Here is a 20,494-nt window from a genome sequence, read left to right as displayed (position 1 = left end):
CGAAACTGCCCAAATATAGGTGTGCCAAGCTTGTGGCATCATATTCAAAAACCCCTGAGACTGTAATTGCTGCCAAAGGTGCATCAACAAAGTATTGAGCAAAGGCTTTGAATACCTATGTACATGTGATTTCTTAGGTTTTTCTTTTCATTAAATTTGCAAAAATCTCAAAAAACTTTTTACACGTTGTCATTATGGGGTATTGTGTGTAGGATTTTGAGGGCAAAAATGAATTTATTCCATTTTGGAATAAGGCTGTAACATAACAAAATGTGGAAAAATTAAGCACTGTGAATACTTTCTGGATGCACTGTAGCTAACCCACTCCTACTATACAATGCAATGTAACAATAGAACTGACCAGTACGTGTGTGCATCATGGAAGAACATTTAGTAATTGCATTGCATGCCATAAAAGATGCTTTACATTTACATGTTTTTGTTCATCTGATAATTCTGCAGATGTGAAAAATGTGCAACAGTCTGTAAATTAGCCTTATGGGGGCTGAGACAGAGATACACACTTGTCTGTTTTGTGGACGGATCTTACGATATTTCACCATGCACAGGCGTCCGAAACATTTCCAACTCACTCACAGTAATGTCTTCTGGCTGAATGGGTTACCTGGGTGCTAAACGGGTGTTCACATGAAGTCGCGGGCATGTAGGCGGAATTGTGGGTTATGTAGAGTTATACATACATGGGGACATATTCAATTAGCCATGTGGTTTACCCAGTGGCTAATTGCCGCGCTGGACCTATTCAATTAGTGGGGATTCCTCACGTGCGAGTCCCCGCAGTCAGACTTTACCTCGCAGCTCATTGAGGTGCGAGGTAAAATCTGCGTAAAAAACACCAAATGGGACTAGTGCGCGGGGAGGAAAAACATTAATTCTGCAGTTTACGTGGAATCAGTGTGTTTCTGCACATGAGTCCCGATTTCACGGCGCAGGAAAAAGGCTATTTAATTGAATAGCTTTTCCCCACGTTGCGGGGATTTTGTCTGGCAATTAGCCGCGGGGGAAACTCTGCGGCTAATTGAATACCTATCATAGAGATTCATCTGATTTCAGACATGTCTCTTGCACTAAGCATAATGCTGGTGCAAATGCACCTTGAACGCGATGACAGCCGCCTAGATGTGTGTCACTCTGCATCCGGCTGGATATCCTTATTTATGCATGAAATATGTCCGACATGAATCAGCCCCACATTGTACATTATCATAACTACTTTGGTTTGTTATGTATAGATATACATAATATAATGAACCTATGTGGTCTGGAAACCATGAGTACTGCGTATGATGATTGCTCTGGGGGATATCTGTTCAGAATGTTGATATGTTCTGAATGTCAACATGGACGCTAGGTTGACATGTAAAGTGTTGACATTCACAAATGTCGACTTGTACATTATGTTGATCGTACAATCTAGTATTATTTTTAGAAAATTGGTATGTTAACATTCTGGTGTCAACAATTTGACCGTGCATTTATTGCATATTATCTGTCAACCTAAAGTCCATGTTGACATTCAGAAAATGTTGACATTGTGGTGTCAACATTCAGGCTGCCGACATTTTGAATGTCGACTTTTCATACCACACCCCCTCTGGGTAGGGAAAAGGGGGCTCATCAAATATATCTGCACTGAAGCTCTCTACTGTCTTGGTCTGCCACTGCTCAACATGTAACACCTTCTGACACCCGCCCTCCCCCAAACCAGCTGCTGCTGAAATGCCATCATCTTGATGCAATTTGGAAATAATCTCAAGTATGTAATTCGTCAGTATCATGGAATGGGTGACTAAAAAAAAACACCCTAAGACACATTGTTTCAATTTCAAATCAGTTGAAGTGCAATACTTACTATTTTTAGTGTAGTCCCAAAACACACACTTCAACACAGAGTTCTGAAATATAAACAGCAATATTGTCATTTTTTTCATCATAATACATAAATATTAATCTTGTTTAAGATAGGTCTTATATATTTCATTCTATATTTAAAAAGCAAAAAAGATAACCTGAAGCGCTGTTAAAAATAGCACATTTATTCATTAAATTGACAATAACATTCAATTAAAAAGGATCTCATGCCCTGTGTCTTACAAACCCATACTACATACAAAAAACATCAGTAAAATATAGTAAGCATAATATAGCAATGTTGTTAGTACTAAATTATTAATTTATTAATTATTAATTTGCTTTGCACCAATAAAAAGGGATAGTTAACAAAAAGCCAATTAAGGCCCGTATTCAATTGGTTTCGCACCTGCGATACTTTTTCGCATGTCGGACTGTTCGCCGACTTCACCAGGTTAGGTGCGGAAACTTTTTATGCGCGTCCCCCCGATTCATCGTATTCAATTCTGGCGAAACTTAAAACAGGCAAAAAGTGCTGTCAAAAATGAGGAAATCAGCCTGACGCCCCCAAAAGATGCACTAACATTGGGGTTCAATATAGATGACTTAAGTGCTGTAAATTGCTTCTAATTAGCGTCTTTCCACAAGTGGTGAAGAATAGCGTTAAACAGTATTTTTTGGATAAAATAAGTAGGCCTGTCAAATTTGGGGTCCTTGAAAAATGGGTGCAAACATAGTTAAAAGTCGCTAAATTGTTGTTTTATAAAATGTAAAAAATGCCCCTTCAGCAAGCACCTTCAATCAAAAAAACACCTCTCCCATTCTTGCAGAGCCCCAAAAAATCTATTTCGCTTCTTTTTAGGTTTGTACCCCAACTTTGTACTTTTTCGTCCCCTTTTTCATTTTTTGGGGTGTTGCCATTTTTAGGGATTTTTTAACACATATATCGTTTGGGGGGCTGTCCCAAGGGTGCAGAGTGGTTTCCCGACCTTTTCACCCCAAAATAGTGATTCTGCACTTCTTCTCACCACGTATTCAGAGGCTAATCTTTTTTTTGCCTATTACATTGCACTGAGTTTCAGCATATGTGAAAAGTCTTTGCAATTGAATATGGCGAAAAGTTTGCACTTGATGAAATGACATCATCCACTATACTTTTTCGCGGATTCCGACTTTTTGCGGCTAATTGAATACGGGCTTAAGAAAGTTAGTAGCTTAGTAATAATTTTTCATTCATCCAATAATTGTTTCCAGTATATGCTTAATCCCAATTAGTGACATTTATACTAGCAGTTTGTCTTCTGGATAGTTGTTAGTAGATGTTTATAATACAGTAATACGGATTATAGCAAAACCTTGGAAATGCCTTAATTAGCTTTGCTTAGCAAAACAATGTGATTCATTTCACACTTTGATAGTCAATATAATACCCCTTTCACACTGAGTGAAGAACCCGGGTTATTGCTGGGGCAACCGGAATCTCCTTTTGCAGCAGTAACAGCTTTAAGTCTTTGGGGTAAGTTTATACCAGGTTTGCACTGTTTGGGGAGTGACATTACTCCTCCAGGTTGGTTGAATGATGCTTGTGGATGGCAATTTTCAAATCATGCCACAAATGTTTGAGTTTTTATACTATCAATTTCAACAAGTGTCCCCACAACAAGATGCTGCCACCTCCGTACTTCACAGTTGGATTGTTGTTTGCTGAGGAAAGGGCACTGTAAGGTTCTGAAAGGGAGTCAAAGAGCTATTTTCTTGTCTCATCTGTCTTAGTGATGTTTTCAAACTCCAAACATGCTTTGATGTGGCTTTTCTTCAGTAATGGCTTCTTTTTAGACACCCACCCTGCTGTATAGGCCAGTTGTATGGAGAGCTCTTGATATGGGTGACTGCTGTACTTTCACTCTAGTATTATTTTTAGAAAATTGGTATGAACTCTGTAGCTCCTTCAAAGTGATAGTTGACCTCTCTGAGGCTCCCCGCACAAGTCTCTTACTTGCTCCAATCTAAGCTTTGTGGGACGACTTTGCCGAGGCTGTACCTGGGGGGCATGATGCAGCTTCCATTTCCTCATAGGCCCCCTCTCTCAGAACAGTGCTGATTGCCATGGAAATGCTTAAATGTGTTGGCCTCCCAAAGTGGCTGTGCTCCTGTAGAGATCCTAATAAAAAGTGAACGGATATAGGGGCACTTTAGCCCATAGCGTACCCTACTCCTCATTGTGCCCCTTTTTATAATCAGGCTCCCACTATCACTTCTGCCTACACAGCCTTACCAAACACTCTAGAGGCCCTATAATGCATTGGTACACAGGGACTATGTGCAGGCACTGCAGGCAGAGGATTACAGTCCACTACATTGGAATACTTAAAAAACACACTTACTGCGTCATTGCTGGGAAAAGTATTTAGCGTCACAGTTACATCTTCCTTTAAATTAGTGACTGTAATGTTCGCAACACTTGAAGATATTACTTTGCTCACCAAGGACTGATTCGCTGTGAGAGATGAGTCCTGAAACATATGAGAAAACAGAATATATGCAAAACATTACACAGAAATCTTTTATTACTGTATCTGTAATTTATTTGGTGTCAATATAATTCATATGTTAATGGATAACATGGGCAATATGACGCACATTGATAAGATGATGTAAGAGAAAATATGTAATATATTGTATATGAAATTGTTCATTTTTCCATAAATGCTGCCAACTCTGTACTGTGGTAAGACAGTCTCACCATGAAAAATGAAGTCTTCGAAAAGTAGTTAAACTGTATTCTAGAAGCAACATCTTTGTCAACAGATGACAAGTCACTCAGTAACGATGCAGGGAGAAGAATGGATGCATCACTGTTCAGTGTTGGTTGAGAACCCAAGGAAACCTATGAAACAAAAATATATGGATGTTGATAAGGATGATGTTATGCAATAATGTAAAAACACTTATTTCATACTGTAGGTGTCACTGTTGTCTTTGCTCTCACTCAGACACATACATGCCATATGCAACACTTTAAAACATTCTAATATAGGCAAAGACCACATTAGCCCCTTCCTGAACAAAGGTATTTTATTAACATTTACTTAAATAGAACCAGCATGTTCCAATTGTGCTTTTCAATATTTTATTCCTTTGTGGCCAGCCCACATTCCACAGTTATTTCGCTGCTTTGTATACCCTAGGGCGGTGGGTCCCAAACTCGGTCCTCAGGGAACCCTGACAGTCCAGCTTTCAAGGATATCCATGCTTGAGCACAAGTGGCTTAATTAGTACCTCAGTGAATTTGATTTAAACGTCTATGTTCAAGCATGGATATCCTTAAATCCTGGACTGTTAAGTGTGACTTGCGGACCGAGTTTGTGAACCACTGCCCTAGTGAGTTCTACATTTTTGTTGTGGTGAGTGGGAGATGGGAATTTTTTAGAAGTACATTAAACTAAATAACGTTTTAGTTTAAGTGCTTTAAAAGTGAAGAGCAGGTAAAAATTAAAACTAAACATTTTTATTGTGATGCTGCCCATAATTACTTTTATCCAAATAGTGAAGGCCTATAAATTCACCACAAACTTATATGTTGTCAATAGAGAAAAAAAAAAAAAGAGCGGAGGGACAAGTGTAAGGGACGGGGCTTAGAATTGCGTGTCTCCAACGCCAATAATTTTGTTATTACCATAATGCTATGCAAAATCTTAAGGTTATTTTTTTTTTTATAATTTCTATATCGTTGTCTCTTATCCACTTTTCTATTTGTCTATGTCCACTGATTTAAATAAAATAACGTTTTTAAAAGAAAAAAATGTTGTCAATATAGAGATGCTGATGTCCAACAAATAATATCAGCAGATGCTAGCTTATTGCAGTAATACCCAAAAGGTATTACATAACTTTGCTCATCACGTTATACCAACAGTATACTTGAAGAGATCTCCACATTATACCTCGCAGTTCTCTACACAAACCAATATCTCATACAACATGGTACAATATACCTTACCTAACAGGCTTTAAAATAGAGAGTAGTGTTGAGTCCTGACTCCTGAGGGAGTGTGAACATTCCCCTTTCTGTGCTAGCAACAGCATTCATCAAGCAATGGAATTATTTGCATTACAGATGTCTCCTAGCTGCTGTTATCTAACTTATAATACAGTATTGCTTCTCCCAGCTTAATACAAATGCTATACTACAAGTGCATTCATCCATACAATGACCTCTGAGGGCGGGATGCATGTCGCATTGCATTTTGCATGTGATGCATCCCGCCACTCATTGCATGCATACCGGCGTAAAGAATGCCAGTATGTGTGAATAAAATCACAAAGGACAGCTCTCCCGGTAAGAGCTCTCCTTTGCGATAAGCGGACTGCCGGGTTTATGAGCCAGAAGACCCTTTGCGCATGCGTCGAGTGACGCACACACAGCGCGGGAATACTGAGAGGAATCCGATAGGAATGTATCGCATTCCGGAGCTTGGTGCATATGCGGTGAGCGGTTAAACTTCGGGAAACATAATTTTCGGAGTTTTGACTGCAATATCTGCCATAGTGCATTCCACCGTGGGTCATCTATTGAAAATTCAGTTTGGTCTCATATAAATTTGGAGGAGAAGAAGTGTATGGAATCATCACGAGTAGTTCACAGAAGTCACATCCTCTGCAGATGCTAACTTGAACAAGTGTGCTGCTTTAGCGGCTGCTCCCCCATCTGGGGCTATGTGTCATCAGCACCCGGAACCATCAGAAGTCCGTTTATAGCCTTCAATAGAGAAATCACCTCTAAACCAAATAAGTTAAACCCAAGCATTTGGGAAAGACAGCTACATTAAATAATAAAAAAACCTAACACTAACATTTTAGGACCAACATAATAAGTTTTCAGTTTTCACTAATAATATGTTCTTCTATATGATGTGTCCTTTACAGTGGACTTGAAAAGAGTCCTACCTGCAAACCAGATGAATATTCGACACCAAATGAGGTTTCAGTGAAAGAGCTGGCATTGACTTTATGCACTGCCAGTGCCAATGATTGAGAGGTGACATTTATGGATTGTCCTGGGAAGTTCAGCTTTAAGCCAATTTTATCCACTATCATAAGTAATCTGTAAATAACAGAATACAGCATATGTCAGTAGAGTAGGTAAAAGAGAATCAGGGGATATCATTTGTTTTCTGGATAAAACAAGAGTACTACAATATCTAGAATAAATGTTTTGAAGTTATTATTATTATTATTATTATCCTTTATTTATATGGCGCCACAAAGGTTCCGCAGCTCCTTACACAGTACATAAATGAGCACACAAGAAAAACAGTTAATAGTAATACAAAACAATACAGGACAAGGACAAGGTTATAAGCTCAGCTGCAAAACACAAGCAGCAGGACATGAGCAACCATGTGTTAGGTGCCATTGTGGGGAGTTAGGAGTAAATTATACTATAAGTAGGGGGAGGAGAAGCACGTGAGGGATGAGGGCCCTGCTCGTGAGAGCTTACATTCTAAATGGGAAGGGCAGACAGACAGGGGCGACACAGATGGGATAGATAGTGAGGAAGGAGCATGGAGCAGTGGGTTAGGATATGTGCTGCGGAATGTGTGTGTATAAGATAACCTGATGTTATGTAAAAATTAAGTCCTTCATACATCTATCTCTATGACAGAAAATAGATTGTGTTATTTACATGAGAGATGTACAAAATAAAGTAGTAGCGCTTTAATTATTGTGTGTTACATTTTAGCATCTATATACAGCCTGACAAAAAATGCAGCTATTGTGGGACTGTCCCGCCATCCTAATACAGTAGTGATTACTTTAGTCCCAGCTGCTGGGTGCTATGCCATGCTCCTGTGAGTGGGTGCATCTAACATGCTAGACCCACTCACAAATGGGTGCAGCCATACATGATGTGGTCCCACAGGATGTTGCAGTACCCAGGCACAGAATTTCTCTTGGCAGCCCTGGAGGTGACAGACAGAACCAGGAGGGAATGGGGCTTAGTGGTGGGGTAGCAAGGCCATGGAGGGAGGTGGTTGAGAGTGGAGGGACAGGAAAAGTGGGGGAAAGAAGCAGAGGGTTGGAAGCAGACTGATGAGAGAAAAAAAGGAGGAACAGCAAGTGGAGGAGACAGGAGGGGGAGGAGAGGGATGGATAAAGTAGAGGATTATGTGGACATAGAATATGGGAGTTGTGTGAAATAAGGGTGTTCATGCTGTGGACAAGGTAATAATTGAGATGTAAACTGGAGTGGAGGCTGTGAGATATAGAGACAGTGTGGATTAAAGTTGTTGAATGTTCAAAAATACATGTAAAGAAGAGTGCTGCTAATGTATGAGCGCAGCTCCAAAAGTGATATATAAAGGAGAGGTGTGTGAGTAGTGGGTGCAGGAATTAGTTATTAAACAAATGATTAAAGTGGATAGATGTGACACAACTGGAAAAGGCAATACAAATTGAATGAGGACAAAATTACAATGTACCCGAGCTGATCTAGTCCGAAGTGTTCTGATCAACAAAGATCAATCAACAAGAGCAGCACACAGATAGGGAAGTATTTGCAGTGTCAAAGCAGTGAGAGCAGTAAGTAGTTGCCTGGATATGCATACAGCAGAAGATGTTGTTTTTGTTCATTCACATAAGTATGTTGCTTGTTGTTGTTTAGAAAGTGGTCTAATTTTGAGTTTCTTTTCCCTCAGTTTTCCTCCAGTTTAACTCCGGCGTAACTCCGACTTAGGCCCTCATTCAGAGCCGTACGCTCTGAGCAGAGCGCACGCTCTGAATGAGGGCCGCCCTCCATAAAAATGGAGCGTCCTCCTGGACGCTCGTATAGCTGTGGGTCACCACCCACAGCCTATACGAGCGTGCAGTTTGATGGCCGCGATGGCCATCGAAACTGCGAGCCGGAGCCTGCGGTTGAGGTTTTCAACCGCAAGCTCCGGAGTGATTTTGGCTCTGTCAGAGCCAAAATCACTCCCACTGACATCACTAGTGATGTCAGTGGGCCGGCTTCTGACGGGAGGCGTTCCCGTGGGAACGCCCCCGTCAGGGAGGCACGCCCCCGGCACGCCCACCAAAGGGGGCGTGCTGTCAATCAACATCGACAGCACGCCCCCTTTGATCAGACACAACGAGCGAAGGACTTTCCTTCACTCGTCGCGTCTGGCGCATGCGCACGACGGAGCTCCCTCCGTCGTGCGCATGCTCAGTGCAGAACATCGACCCACTTGCGAGCGGACAGCCGCTCGCGAGTGGGTCTGAATCAGGGCCTTAGTTATCAAATTGTATTTACACTTATAATCTGAACACTTTGAATCTTAACACAGACTATGGCAGCCACCGGCTATGCAGCCTGAGTGAGCAGTAATATCTAAAGTTATAGCCTGTAACACCACACAAAACCCATTTCTTAGGCAAGCTTACTTTTCAGTTGATTAACATATCAGTGGTTTATAACGTAGAGAGAGATATAGTAGGCATTTTGAAAGTTTCATTAAAGTTGCCTAACAATGCCCATTAGAACTGCTTTAACTAGCATATATAGGCAGATGGCTGAGGTACCTTTTGGAGACAGGTGCAATAAGATTCTGTGAAACATTTAAAAAGGTGTTCAAGATTCCAACCAATTTATTTGCAGCATTCGGTGTCACTTCTCCGGCCAGCAGGTCTTCTAACAGTGACACAATCTGCACAACGATGGTTGAATTAAGATTACCGGAATTCAGCATCTCTTTCACTTTATTCAGGTCATCTAAGTAAAGAAATGTGTATACGCAAGTAGTTAAAGCTGACACTTCTAATGAAATCAATTCTTTAATACATTCTAATTTTAAACATAACAGTAAAGTCCACTTGGCTTTTTATGCATAAGTGATATCTCAAAGCGTGTAATGCTACTTCTCAAAAAATAATGTAGGTTTGCATACACACACTAGGATTTTATTTCACATCAGTTTTCATGTTGTCGGCAGAGCTGAAAGGGGGTAACACTGTATTATAATACATCAATGGTTGTATCAATGGAGTCTATGTACTAAGTTTTGAAGCGAGATAAAGTGGATGGAGATAAAGTACTAACCAATCAGCTCCCATTGCTTTTCAAACACAGCCTGTAAAGTGACAGTTCGGCACTGACTGTTTGGTACTTTATCTCTCTCCAAGGCTTAGTACATAGACCCCAATGCATAATTACCGACTTTTATTATCTGCTTCCCGGGAGATGCCCGGAGAGCAGACACAGCTGGCCACTTTGGGGGGGCGAGGCCGTGTTCCTATGTCATTAGGCCTGACCCCATCATGGCAAACTGACACAAATCGCAAGTGTAGGAGGATCGGGCGGGGCTAAATGATGCGTTTTGCGTCACTTAGCCCCACTCCCTCCATACAGTGCCGTGATTCCCGACAATTATCTCTCCATCTTGCCTACTTCACTGGGAAGTGGGCGGGATGCAGGAGATCTGGATACTCTGTCGGGGGTGGTGGGCTCCCCGAAAATTTTGGAGCCGCCCGCAACTTCCGGGAGAGTAGGTAAGTTTGCCCCAATGTTCTATGTGATTGCTCATTAAGTACATATCACACAATACTGTAGGAAAACTTTGAGAACACTCAATGAGTTATCTCTGGAAAGTGAGGAAAAAGCTGCAACTCCTATACACCCCTGACTTGTCACCAGCATGATCCTATGGCTTCTCCAGAGAGCTCTAGTTGAATATATAGTGTTCAAATAGAGGCCTAGAGTTAGATTGGCAGTCCTGAAGAAACTTACATTTTTGGGAAAGTTGACAGGCCCTATTATAGTCAATTCCTGGCACAGGGCTGCCTATCAGTGACTCACAGATGGAATGATATAATTTGCAACTCTCTCCCAGTACTACCCTTGTTGGCTTTTTGATCTTGGAAATCAATAGGTATAGCTTATATGCCATTAAGGAGATACTGTCAGGTGAGAAACTTTCAATCGATACCAACCCAGTAATCCCTGTATCATAATAAAGAATACTTTAAATTACATCTTTAATACTTTTTCTTAACATTAAGCCTCCTGCCCAACTGACGACATTGGTGTTACAAGTCCAGTCCAGGACTTGTACATGGTTCAAGACTCTCCTGCTCCTCTCCCCACTGGATCTGCTCCCAGGATATTGGGACTTCTAAGACCTGGGCTGGGTTCCTCCCATGTCACCTGATGAGTCCTAGCGTTTATTTCACAGCGCTCGGCTCAGCTGCATGGTCAGCTATTTTCTCCCAGCTATTTCACCGTGGACTGTTTCCCGGCTTGTCAGCCACTCCAGCAGCCGTTCTCCCACAGCCTGCATACCCGGTTTCTTAGCCACTCCAGCAGCCATTCTCCCACAGCCTGCATACCCAGTTTCTTAGCCACTCCAGCAGCCGTTCTCCCACAGCCTGCGTACCCGGCTTCTTAGCCACTCCAGTAGCCGTTCTCCCATAGCTTACACTCCCAGCTTCTTAGCCGCCTCAGCAGCCGCTCTCCCACAACATCGGCCTCAGGCCACAACATCGGCCTCAGGCCACAACATCGGGCTCTAGCCACATTGGCTTCAAGCTGCAACATCGGCCTCAAGCCGCAACAATGGGCTCTAGCCCCAACATCGGCCTCAAGCCGCTACCTCGGCCTCAGCTGCTCCGCCCAGCCACTCAGCCAAATCTTTGGCACCAACTTCATCTTCACCGGTTGGCCAACCGCTACAGCTATCTTTGTGCAAACGCCTCCACTTGTGTCTCCTACCATCGACAAAACTTCTTCTACCAGCTTTCAGCCAGTTGTCCGGGGCAATTAATAAACTTCTCTTTCCACCTTGTCTGTACTGCTCTTCCACAGGGATTCTTGGGTGTCGGATCACCGGCAACCGTAACAATTGGAAAGAATATCTGTTTGTAAAAGACATGTACCTGATCTGTCAACAAAATAAAACTCAAAATGGGATACCTACTGTATTTTGGAAATTCCGTAGAGGATCTTGGCAAAATGCCGGGCAAAGAATATTGGACAGAATGTAGGCTATAGCATCTAGCTCCTCAATTTGTCCAAAATAAATAATGTTCATAAAGCATAATTGGTATATAGTATGAACCCTTCTAGTCGTTACCTTGGTGTCTCGTTTGTGGTGGAGGGGCTGTGGGGTGAGGGCACTTGTCCAAATTGGGTTTTGTGACCAGCGCTAACCTTATATGTATGCGTGTCTAAAATGGTGTATTGCAACCTTCTGGACAGCTGTCATGTTACGGCATATTTTCCATGCAGTCACTGAATACTACAATCTTGGTCTTATCACCCCAATATACAGTACAACTGCAGAATAAACTGGTCCCTCAGATCCTACTTTCCCTAATATGAAAGACTACTAACACTGCTATACCTGTAATTTAGTGAGGACATTATCCCACATATATTGATAGCCACAGAAATATTTATTAAATCAAGTTTGTAAACAAAAATGTAATATTTACCTATAATTGAACTGTTTTTAGGTGTTGGTGAAGGCTCAGTGTTATCAGTTGCAAGAGACCTAGTTCCACTGTTAAATGTCGTATTAGATCCACGACTAATAGTTGAAGTTGATCCACGATTAACTGTTGCATCGGGTCCATGCTTACTAGTGGTAGTCGGTCGATTGTTAACGGGTGTACTAGATCCACTATTAATGGTTAAAGTTGGTCCACTGTTAACCGATGTAATGGATATATTCTCAGGAGTCACACCAGATCCACTAATAATACTTGTAATACTGGTGGAGTGACTATTGACGTAGCTTGTGCTTTTAAATCCTGTGGTAGTAGCTCCACCACCACCTCCAAAACCACACAAAGATGTATTATTGCTAATGCTGTAAAAAGCCAGAACAAGAAAATGACTGTTATTGGAAATCATAGGAATAGCAGTATGGTAGCTTATATATCAGTATATGTTACATTGTTTACCTTTTATTATCTGTCTCACCCCTAATAATTGACAGAAGAACTTATTCTTATTTAGAACATGATTCGTGTATTTGCATATCAACAAATATACTATTGTATTTGTATCCAAATGTTGTTGTATGTAGAACTAATATGTTTGAAAATGCAAATAAAAACATTTTGAGAAAAAAAAAGTAAAATGCATGAGTGTATGTAAATAGTTTCCAGATGTATATACCAGTATATTTTAAATAATTTACTACTGTTTCTCTAGTATTTCACAACTGTCTCTGAGTATTTTGTCTTCCATTTTGATAAAAGCTATTGCTTATGATACTATTAGTGCCATCCCCCGCAGCCTTATACCTGCTGCTGGTGGCCATAACTTGGGTAATATATTTGAAAGATGTCTCATGCTGATAAGATGGCAAAGGCTCTGTGCCAGAGTCTTTGGATCTCCTGTGCCATCTTTTGGATTAGATCAGCAAAAATATGTTAAAAAGGGGATGCAGCTCCACACACAGTGGAACCTATTGTGGATGCAGGGTGTGTCTTGTCCCAGGGACCTGTGTGCACTGCACCCTGCAACCATTATAAATACGACACTGATGTAGTCATTAAATGAATTGCTAGTACTCACCACAGTGACAGCAAACACTCAATACAGCAGCAGAAATCTAAAAATTGAACAGAAGTTATTAGTAATTAGCATTTCTATGGACGCCAACTCTTAAGAACAGTGATGATTTTCAGATGTCAAAAGGAGCTTGGCCTGCTGGAAATGAGATAGGCACATGTACAGTGTATAAAAAAATTGGGTTTTGTGACCAGTGCTAACCTTATATGTATGCGTGTCTAAAATGGTGTATTACAAAAATACATGAGAAGTTGTATATATAATATAAGATATGTAATCTGATATATTAAGTAAGGAGTCCCAATGCTCCTTAAATGGAAAGTATAATGTCCAGGACAAGGTACTCCTGTCACTTGAATAGGCTAGTATTAGGTGAAGTAAGAAGGCTCCTTTAGGGTGCCTCTTTACATATGGCGAAATAAGCCTACGTTTCCCTATGGCCAGATATCATGTTGCACATAGGAGTAAATGATCAGCACAACTATGTCAGTTTTAATCGTTACACCTTGGTTGCAGGTAACATAAGAAGACTCCTTCATAACTCTGCAACATCAATGCCTGTACATATATCATTCCAACATAAGGGGGCACAGATATTAATGGAAATGAAAAAGGGATCACAAATATTATTTGAAATGAATAAGCAGACAAAGATATTATTTTTAATTCAAAATGTGGCACCCAGTTTTAAAAAAAAATACAGGGACACATTTTATTTATTATAACCGTTCCCAAAAGTCAGGGGTTCCAGGAAATGGAAAAATGCTATCTACCATGCCTGGGCATCCCTAGCTGTGGGGACCCCAAATATATGCTTGGAACTCAGGACCTGATTCAGACCTGGACGCTAAGCTGCGTTCGTTCGTAGCTGGCCGATGTTTGCATTCTGCGCATGCATATGCATCGCAGTGTGCGAACCAGAGTTAGAGATCGGAAATCGGTCGCTCGTTTCGCATAGACAGCCCAGCAGAGTGAGTGACAGGAAAAGTAGTTTGTGGGTGACGGGGGCTGGCCACTATAAACGGGGGAGTGAAGATGTGAACGCAGGCGTGTCTGAGCGTCTGAACGCCGTTTAAGAGGCGTGCATAATTAAAAGGAATCGTCATAGTACACGTCACCTGGCTGTTTTTTACACTCAAGTGATCGCAGTGCTTGAGTCAGGTTATAGTCTACCTCAAGCGCTGCGTTGGCTTCCGATGCTACCCAATGTACATATGCTTGCATACACTTCCTGGTGATGATGTGCACTAGTGAGCGTCTTAATACAGGCTGGTGGCCATCATAAAGTGATCGCACGTCAAGACATAAGAGGGCGTGCTTATCCATTGCAGTGCAATCGCCTGCCGTGCCCTCACTTTGCCAGATTTGCATACGCTGGGTGCAAAAGAACGCATCTAGTGAGCGGGTCTGAATGAGCTCCTCACACACTGGGTTTTAACCCTTTAAACTCCTGGATAATAAATCTGGCAATTTGGTGGGCAAAATAGACGGTGATATTCAGTGTATTTATAACTCGCATTGAAAAATGTACCCAGAGATTTTGCAGCTAGACATATCCAGAATAGATTCTGCCAAACGAATGCTAGCCTTTCTGAAATTGACAACTATTTTATGACATCATAATAAAAAGAAAAAAAACAATTGTAAAATATCTTGATATACCTTTATTTAAGCTAATATCTGAAGGCTACAAAATACATAAAAACTTGTTAAATAACTTATTTTTATTCTTGATAAAATGTGTGAAAATATGTACTCACCAATTTTATTTAAATATTTTACATTCAAAATTGCCTTTTGTTCTGTAGTAATTGATTGATTAGTTAATAAACAACAAATGTCTGTTTTTGAACCATTGACTCCAAATACCATGGCAATACACTCTTGCTGGCTAAAAAGAAGAAAAAAAAATGAAACAATATTAAATAGTACAATAATATTTTCCAAGAATGTACTACATATCTATACATACTGTACATACAGTATTCGAAGTGGGGTGGTATACAGCGGTATGACACACCGCCACTTTCTAGCCATGTTTCCAGGCACTGCTGCCCGCGCTGCTGCAGAGATCATTAGGACACAGGCTTGTACAGTGTCCAGGAAGTTGTCAGTCTTCCTGCACAAGTGGCCAGTGCAATAAAGTTGTTTTGTTTATTGCAACACAGCGTGCATGATGTCATGATGTCATGCCACGACATATCACTGTCTCTGTGGGCTGTTTCCGGGGGAATGAGAGGAGTAGAGCAGGAGAAACCCTGGACGTGGAAGAGATAGAAGGGAGATGGAGAGACACTGCAGGGTTGGAGACACAGAAGGGGGCATGCTGGAGCTAGGCGGAAACTGAGGGACTAGCACTGGAGAAACATTGGGGGACTGGAGCTGGAGAGACACTGTAGGACTTGAGCTGGAGAGACAAGGGGTGGCACCCTAGCTGGAGAGATGCTGGGGAACTGCAGCTGGAGAGACAATGGGGGGACTGCAGCTAGAGAGACACTGGGGGCCTTGAGAGACAATAATGGTCTGCAGAGACACGGGGGAATGAGGCTGGAGAGACACAATGGGTAGTGAAACTGAAGAAAGCAGGGTAGAAGTGGATGGAAACTATCCACAATTGGCAGGATTAGATGGAAAATACTCAGGGACTTCAATCTTCATTTAGGCACCAATTCTAAAGAAACATTACATATGCAAATGATACCACATTATCAAATACAGTTTAATATCAAATTGTTGATCAGGGAAGTTAAAATTTTCCCCTGCATCAACACTTCTGTTATTATGTATTATCTGTATAAACCTCTACTATATGATGACATTGATTATGCAAACAGGCGTCTTCTGGACCATTTGATCTCTTACGTCAATAGTAAATACTGACTGAGGTCACGATATGCCCAGGGAGGAACAATTTCAGCCTCGCTGTCTCTCTAAATACATAAAAATAGAAAAACTGAATACTTTTGTGAGAAAACTAAAACAAATATTTTAATGCTTATGATTTATGGCCAACTGTGTGTCCCATTTTTATTTGGAGGCCTGGAGCTATAGTTCCATCTGCTCCATTGTTAATCTGGCCCTGCTCTAAAGTGTCTGGCCGGTAAATGCTAGGGACCCAAGTATTAATCTCATATTATCAAAATACCAAAAGCTACTGGGGATATGAAGCGGGCCCTGGGCCCCTGGGCATTCTATTCAAATTTCCATACCCCCTTTGTAAATTCCCACTTCAAGCACTGCATATATATATATATATATATATATATATATGACAAAGGGGCGCCACGGCCCCGAAACGTCGGCTTTATATGCTATGAATACACATTATTTGTAATTGAAACCCCCGGAGAGCCGCTGTTTTTTCTACTCTATGCACCATGATCACGGAGGGCACCCAGGTTTAGTATTTCCGGGCTGTAATTTTACTACTATATATATATATATATATATATATATATATATATATTTATTATGTGTGTGTGTGTGTATAGTGAAAAGTATGCATACATATATAGTTCTTCCATTTTTCTTTGCAGTTCATTTCACATACAGTATACTTAGTTCTTTATTTCGCATCACCATTAAAACGGTCACTGTGCAATCAGGGCCGCTGTTACCATTAGGCAACTGCCTAGGGGCGCCAACAACTGGAGGAGCCCACAAAAAAATTAATGTCTCTTTCAGTCCCAGACAGGTTGGTTTAGTGAGCATGTGGGTGGTTTTATTGAGTGCAGACAGGGTTAGTATATGTGTATGTGGATATGAGTGCTGACAGGGCGAGAGTGTGTGTATGTGGGGGGTAATGGGTACTGACATATTGGAGCACAGATGCGTGGCATAAATATATTGGTGCATGGATGTATGGCATAATGTATTGGGACACAGCTGTATGGCTTATAAAGAATTTACGGCATATGTGTGGCATATGTACTAGGGACATTGTTTGGCATAATTCATGGCTATGGGACATACAATAGCTTTGGTGCACAGCTGTGTGGTATATGTATTGGGGGCACAAATATGTGGCATATTATGTATGGGGGCATTCCTCACAAATGTGTGGCATATTATGTATTGGGGCATAAATGTGTGGCATATTATGTACTGGAGGCATTATTGTGTGACAAAATTATGAATTGAGGATACAGATACAGCTGTGTGGCATATAATGATTGTGGAACATAACACATTATGAATTGGGCGCAGTGTTATGAGGCACAGTGTGATTTTGGTTCTCTGCTGTGTGGCATATTAAAAATTTGCGTCACAAATATGTGGCATAGTATAAACTGGAGGGAACAGGGGCGGTGGGTGAAATGTTGCCTAGGGCGCCCGAACACTCCAACACTATCCACATATTTTAATATACTGTATTTACTCTGACTAAACTCAGGTGGCTACTTTATATTATTAATATTCTTTTATATTGAAAGTGTACAGTAGGCTTTGCAGATTGTTGATAAATTAATCATATTAAAATGTGAAAAGGCGTGTATGGACCACAGCTTAACCGGTCCCTCTGCACTCTTGAGTCAGCCTGGCGCCCGCAGCTCCCTCACCCGGCGTCTGCAGAGAGGAAAGAGCAGCCGCCAGGATTTAGAAATCAACCGCACGCTGTCATCGTCTCCTCCCCCCCCCCGCCATGCAAGAAACATAATGAACAACACAGCGCTGTCGGCGCTGTCTTCTTCTCCCCCCTCCCCCCTAGAAGCGTCAGCCCGGTGGCACCCACACGCCGCGGCTGAAACTGTACAGCACAGCGTGCTGATGGCATTGTCATTCTCTCCCTGCCCCCGCACTACAAATGGTCAGCCTGGCGATGGAAACACTGCGGTCCTCCTCTCCCTCCCCCAGCCCGGTGGAACAGGAGCAAGCTCCACCCCTCAAAGTATACCCTGCCTTCAATTATATATATATATATATATATATATATATATATATTTTAAGGCTGCATCTAAAAAAATGGATTTCTCCATAGAGAAATCCGAAGGGGGGGGGCAGAGTGTTTAAGGGGCTACACCTCAAAAGCTCTAGGAGGTACCAAGTTGAAATTTGGTCGGGGCGGGTAGAACTGGCGCACGGTGCTGCATGCTAAATTTGAGGGCAAAAACATAATAAATTAGAACATGGGGGTAATCTAAAGCTCCAACTGTCACTTTTATTCTGACATTCTCAATTAGGAACCCTTTTCTGCTATAGTCTATGTGGGATTTTTCTGAAGGTATAACTCAGGGTAGGGATGGAATTTAGACTTGGGGTTTGTTTTATTAGGTAGCTATTGTGCCAGGGTACATGCTCTTGTGGTTCAGGTAAATTAGAAAGTTCCAGTTTTTAAACTATTACCTCAAGAATGCGCCATTGTAGAGATAGGACTTTTCAACTTGTTGCACAGCTGCAGTAGGAGCCTCCAGCAGGTGTAATAGCTGTGGCTTCACTTGGGTGCATCAAGATGGCCGTCATTTGCGAGCTGTAGCGGTGGTGGGCTCAGGGGAAAGAAGCTGGCGTTAGCTACAGCGGGAGCCAGCGCACAGGCGCGGGGGGTAGCGGGCATCAGCTGCGGCCAGAACCCGGGGACGGTAGCGGGCTTTAGCGGCAGCAGTGCGGCGGTAGTGCAGGCGTTAGGACCCGGGGGAGGTAGCAGCACACAGAATGCAGGCTCGGATCTGGTAGATCCATGATACCTGCTCCTGTGTTTAATTTAAAAAAAAATATGGCGTGGCCCCGCCCCCAAGAAAACAACCAGCACCGAGCTTTGGAGCACCAGTACTGGTTGTGCTAAATACAGGGGACAAATGATGTAGGGGTCCCCCGTATTAAACACCACCAGCACCAGGCTTTTCAGAACCTGTCCTGGTTGCCAAAATACGGAGGACAAATAACGTAGGTGTCCCCCGTATTTAGCGCAACCAGCACAGGGTTCTGAGCCAGTCCTGGTTCTGGAAATACAGGGGGAAAAAATGCATAGGGACCCCCTGTATTTATCCGAACCAGCACCGGACTCCTTCTAGTGGGGGGGGGTGATGCCACAGCCAGGGAAGCCTTCACCGGGCCCCCCAGCCGCAGCATCACCACATACCACTAGTCAGCCCAGGCTGGGGATCCCTGGGGAGTTGGGGTCCCCCTCCTCAGGGCACCCCAGGCCCAGGCTGATAGCCCGGGGCTATCCCCAGCACCCCTGGGCGGTGGGTGCCGGGTTGATTATGTAAAGTGTGGTGCATATGAAAATATAAATATTGTCTTTTGCTGTGGAACTACAGTTCCCAGCAAGCCTCCCACGCATGCTGGTACTTGGAGAACCACAAGTATCAGCATGCAGGGCATTACGGGCTTGCTGGTACTAAAGGTTCCACAGCAAAAGCAATATTAAAAGAAAAACACAACAAACCGTAGAAAAGTACAATTTTATTAAAACATACATGCACACACACATGCATGCACTATCTCACATACTCACCTATGTATCCATGAACCCATTCTGTCCTCTTCTTCAGTAGATATTCCAATGGGGAGTACCTGTAATAAAAATTTCATACTCACCTCCTCCTATGTGTAGATCAGGTCCTCTTCACACAATCCAGGGTCTTGGCAAAAAAAAAAAAAATTAGATACCCGGACCCTCGCACATTAGTAGTGTTCTCTAAGAACACTACTGCCCGAATGACAGCTCCGCCTGAGGAGCGCTCATCGGCTGAGAGAGACTTCAATGGAGAGAGCCGAGCATGCCTTTTTCAAAAATGGCGCCTCAGCAGCCATATTTGAAATTCAAAGCTGGCCACCGCGAGCCAATCACCATCGCCCCGCCCCCTCCACTGGCTTAAATATAGCCAGCATGAGGCCCCGTCCATTCAGTCGACGGACAGGGAGCTAGAGAGACCAGCTGAAGAAATAAGACGCAGCGGAAGCCCTGGATAGGCGGCGTCCGCATATAAGAGCTTAATGGCCGTCGCGCTCCAGGTGAAGATACCAGAGAAGTCCTGGGTGAGCGGCAGCCATGTAAAAGAGCTTAAAGGCTGCCGCCCCACAGGTGAAGATGCAGCATAATAAAATACTTTAAAAAACGGTGTCTGT

The 20,494-nt window shown here is 42.4% G+C and overlaps 1 protein-coding gene across 6 annotated transcripts in view; it reads right to left on the bottom strand.

The window, feature by feature from the left end:
• Positions 1–20,494, bottom strand: part of ADGRG2 (adhesion G protein-coupled receptor G2) — a 278,970-nt gene that overhangs the window by 35,795 nt on the left and 222,681 nt on the right. For all 6 annotated transcript variants that reach the window (XM_088451625.1, XM_088451627.1, XM_088451628.1 and 3 more), the window contains 8 exons: positions 15,187–15,317; positions 13,430–13,466; positions 12,340–12,716; positions 9,433–9,622; positions 6,820–6,976; positions 4,616–4,759; positions 4,257–4,385; positions 1,874–1,916 (listed from right to left, as the gene is read on the bottom strand). In XM_088451625.1, coding sequence (XP_088307751.1) covers positions 1,874–1,916; positions 4,257–4,385; positions 4,616–4,759; positions 6,820–6,976; positions 9,433–9,622; positions 12,340–12,716; positions 13,430–13,466; positions 15,187–15,317 — 1,208 coding nt within the window. The remainder of the gene's footprint in view (positions 1–1,873; positions 1,917–4,256; positions 4,386–4,615; positions 4,760–6,819; positions 6,977–9,432; positions 9,623–12,339; positions 12,717–13,429; positions 13,467–15,186; positions 15,318–20,494) is intronic.

This window comes from Taudactylus pleione, unplaced genomic scaffold (genome assembly GCF_031769625.1).
Source record: "Taudactylus pleione unplaced genomic scaffold, aTauple2 ptg000026l, whole genome shotgun sequence".
Classification (NCBI taxonomy): Eukaryota; Metazoa; Chordata; class Amphibia; order Anura; family Myobatrachidae; genus Taudactylus; species Taudactylus pleione.
Note: the sequence above shows the minus strand (reverse complement) of the source record. Positions and strands in the feature narration are given on the sequence as shown.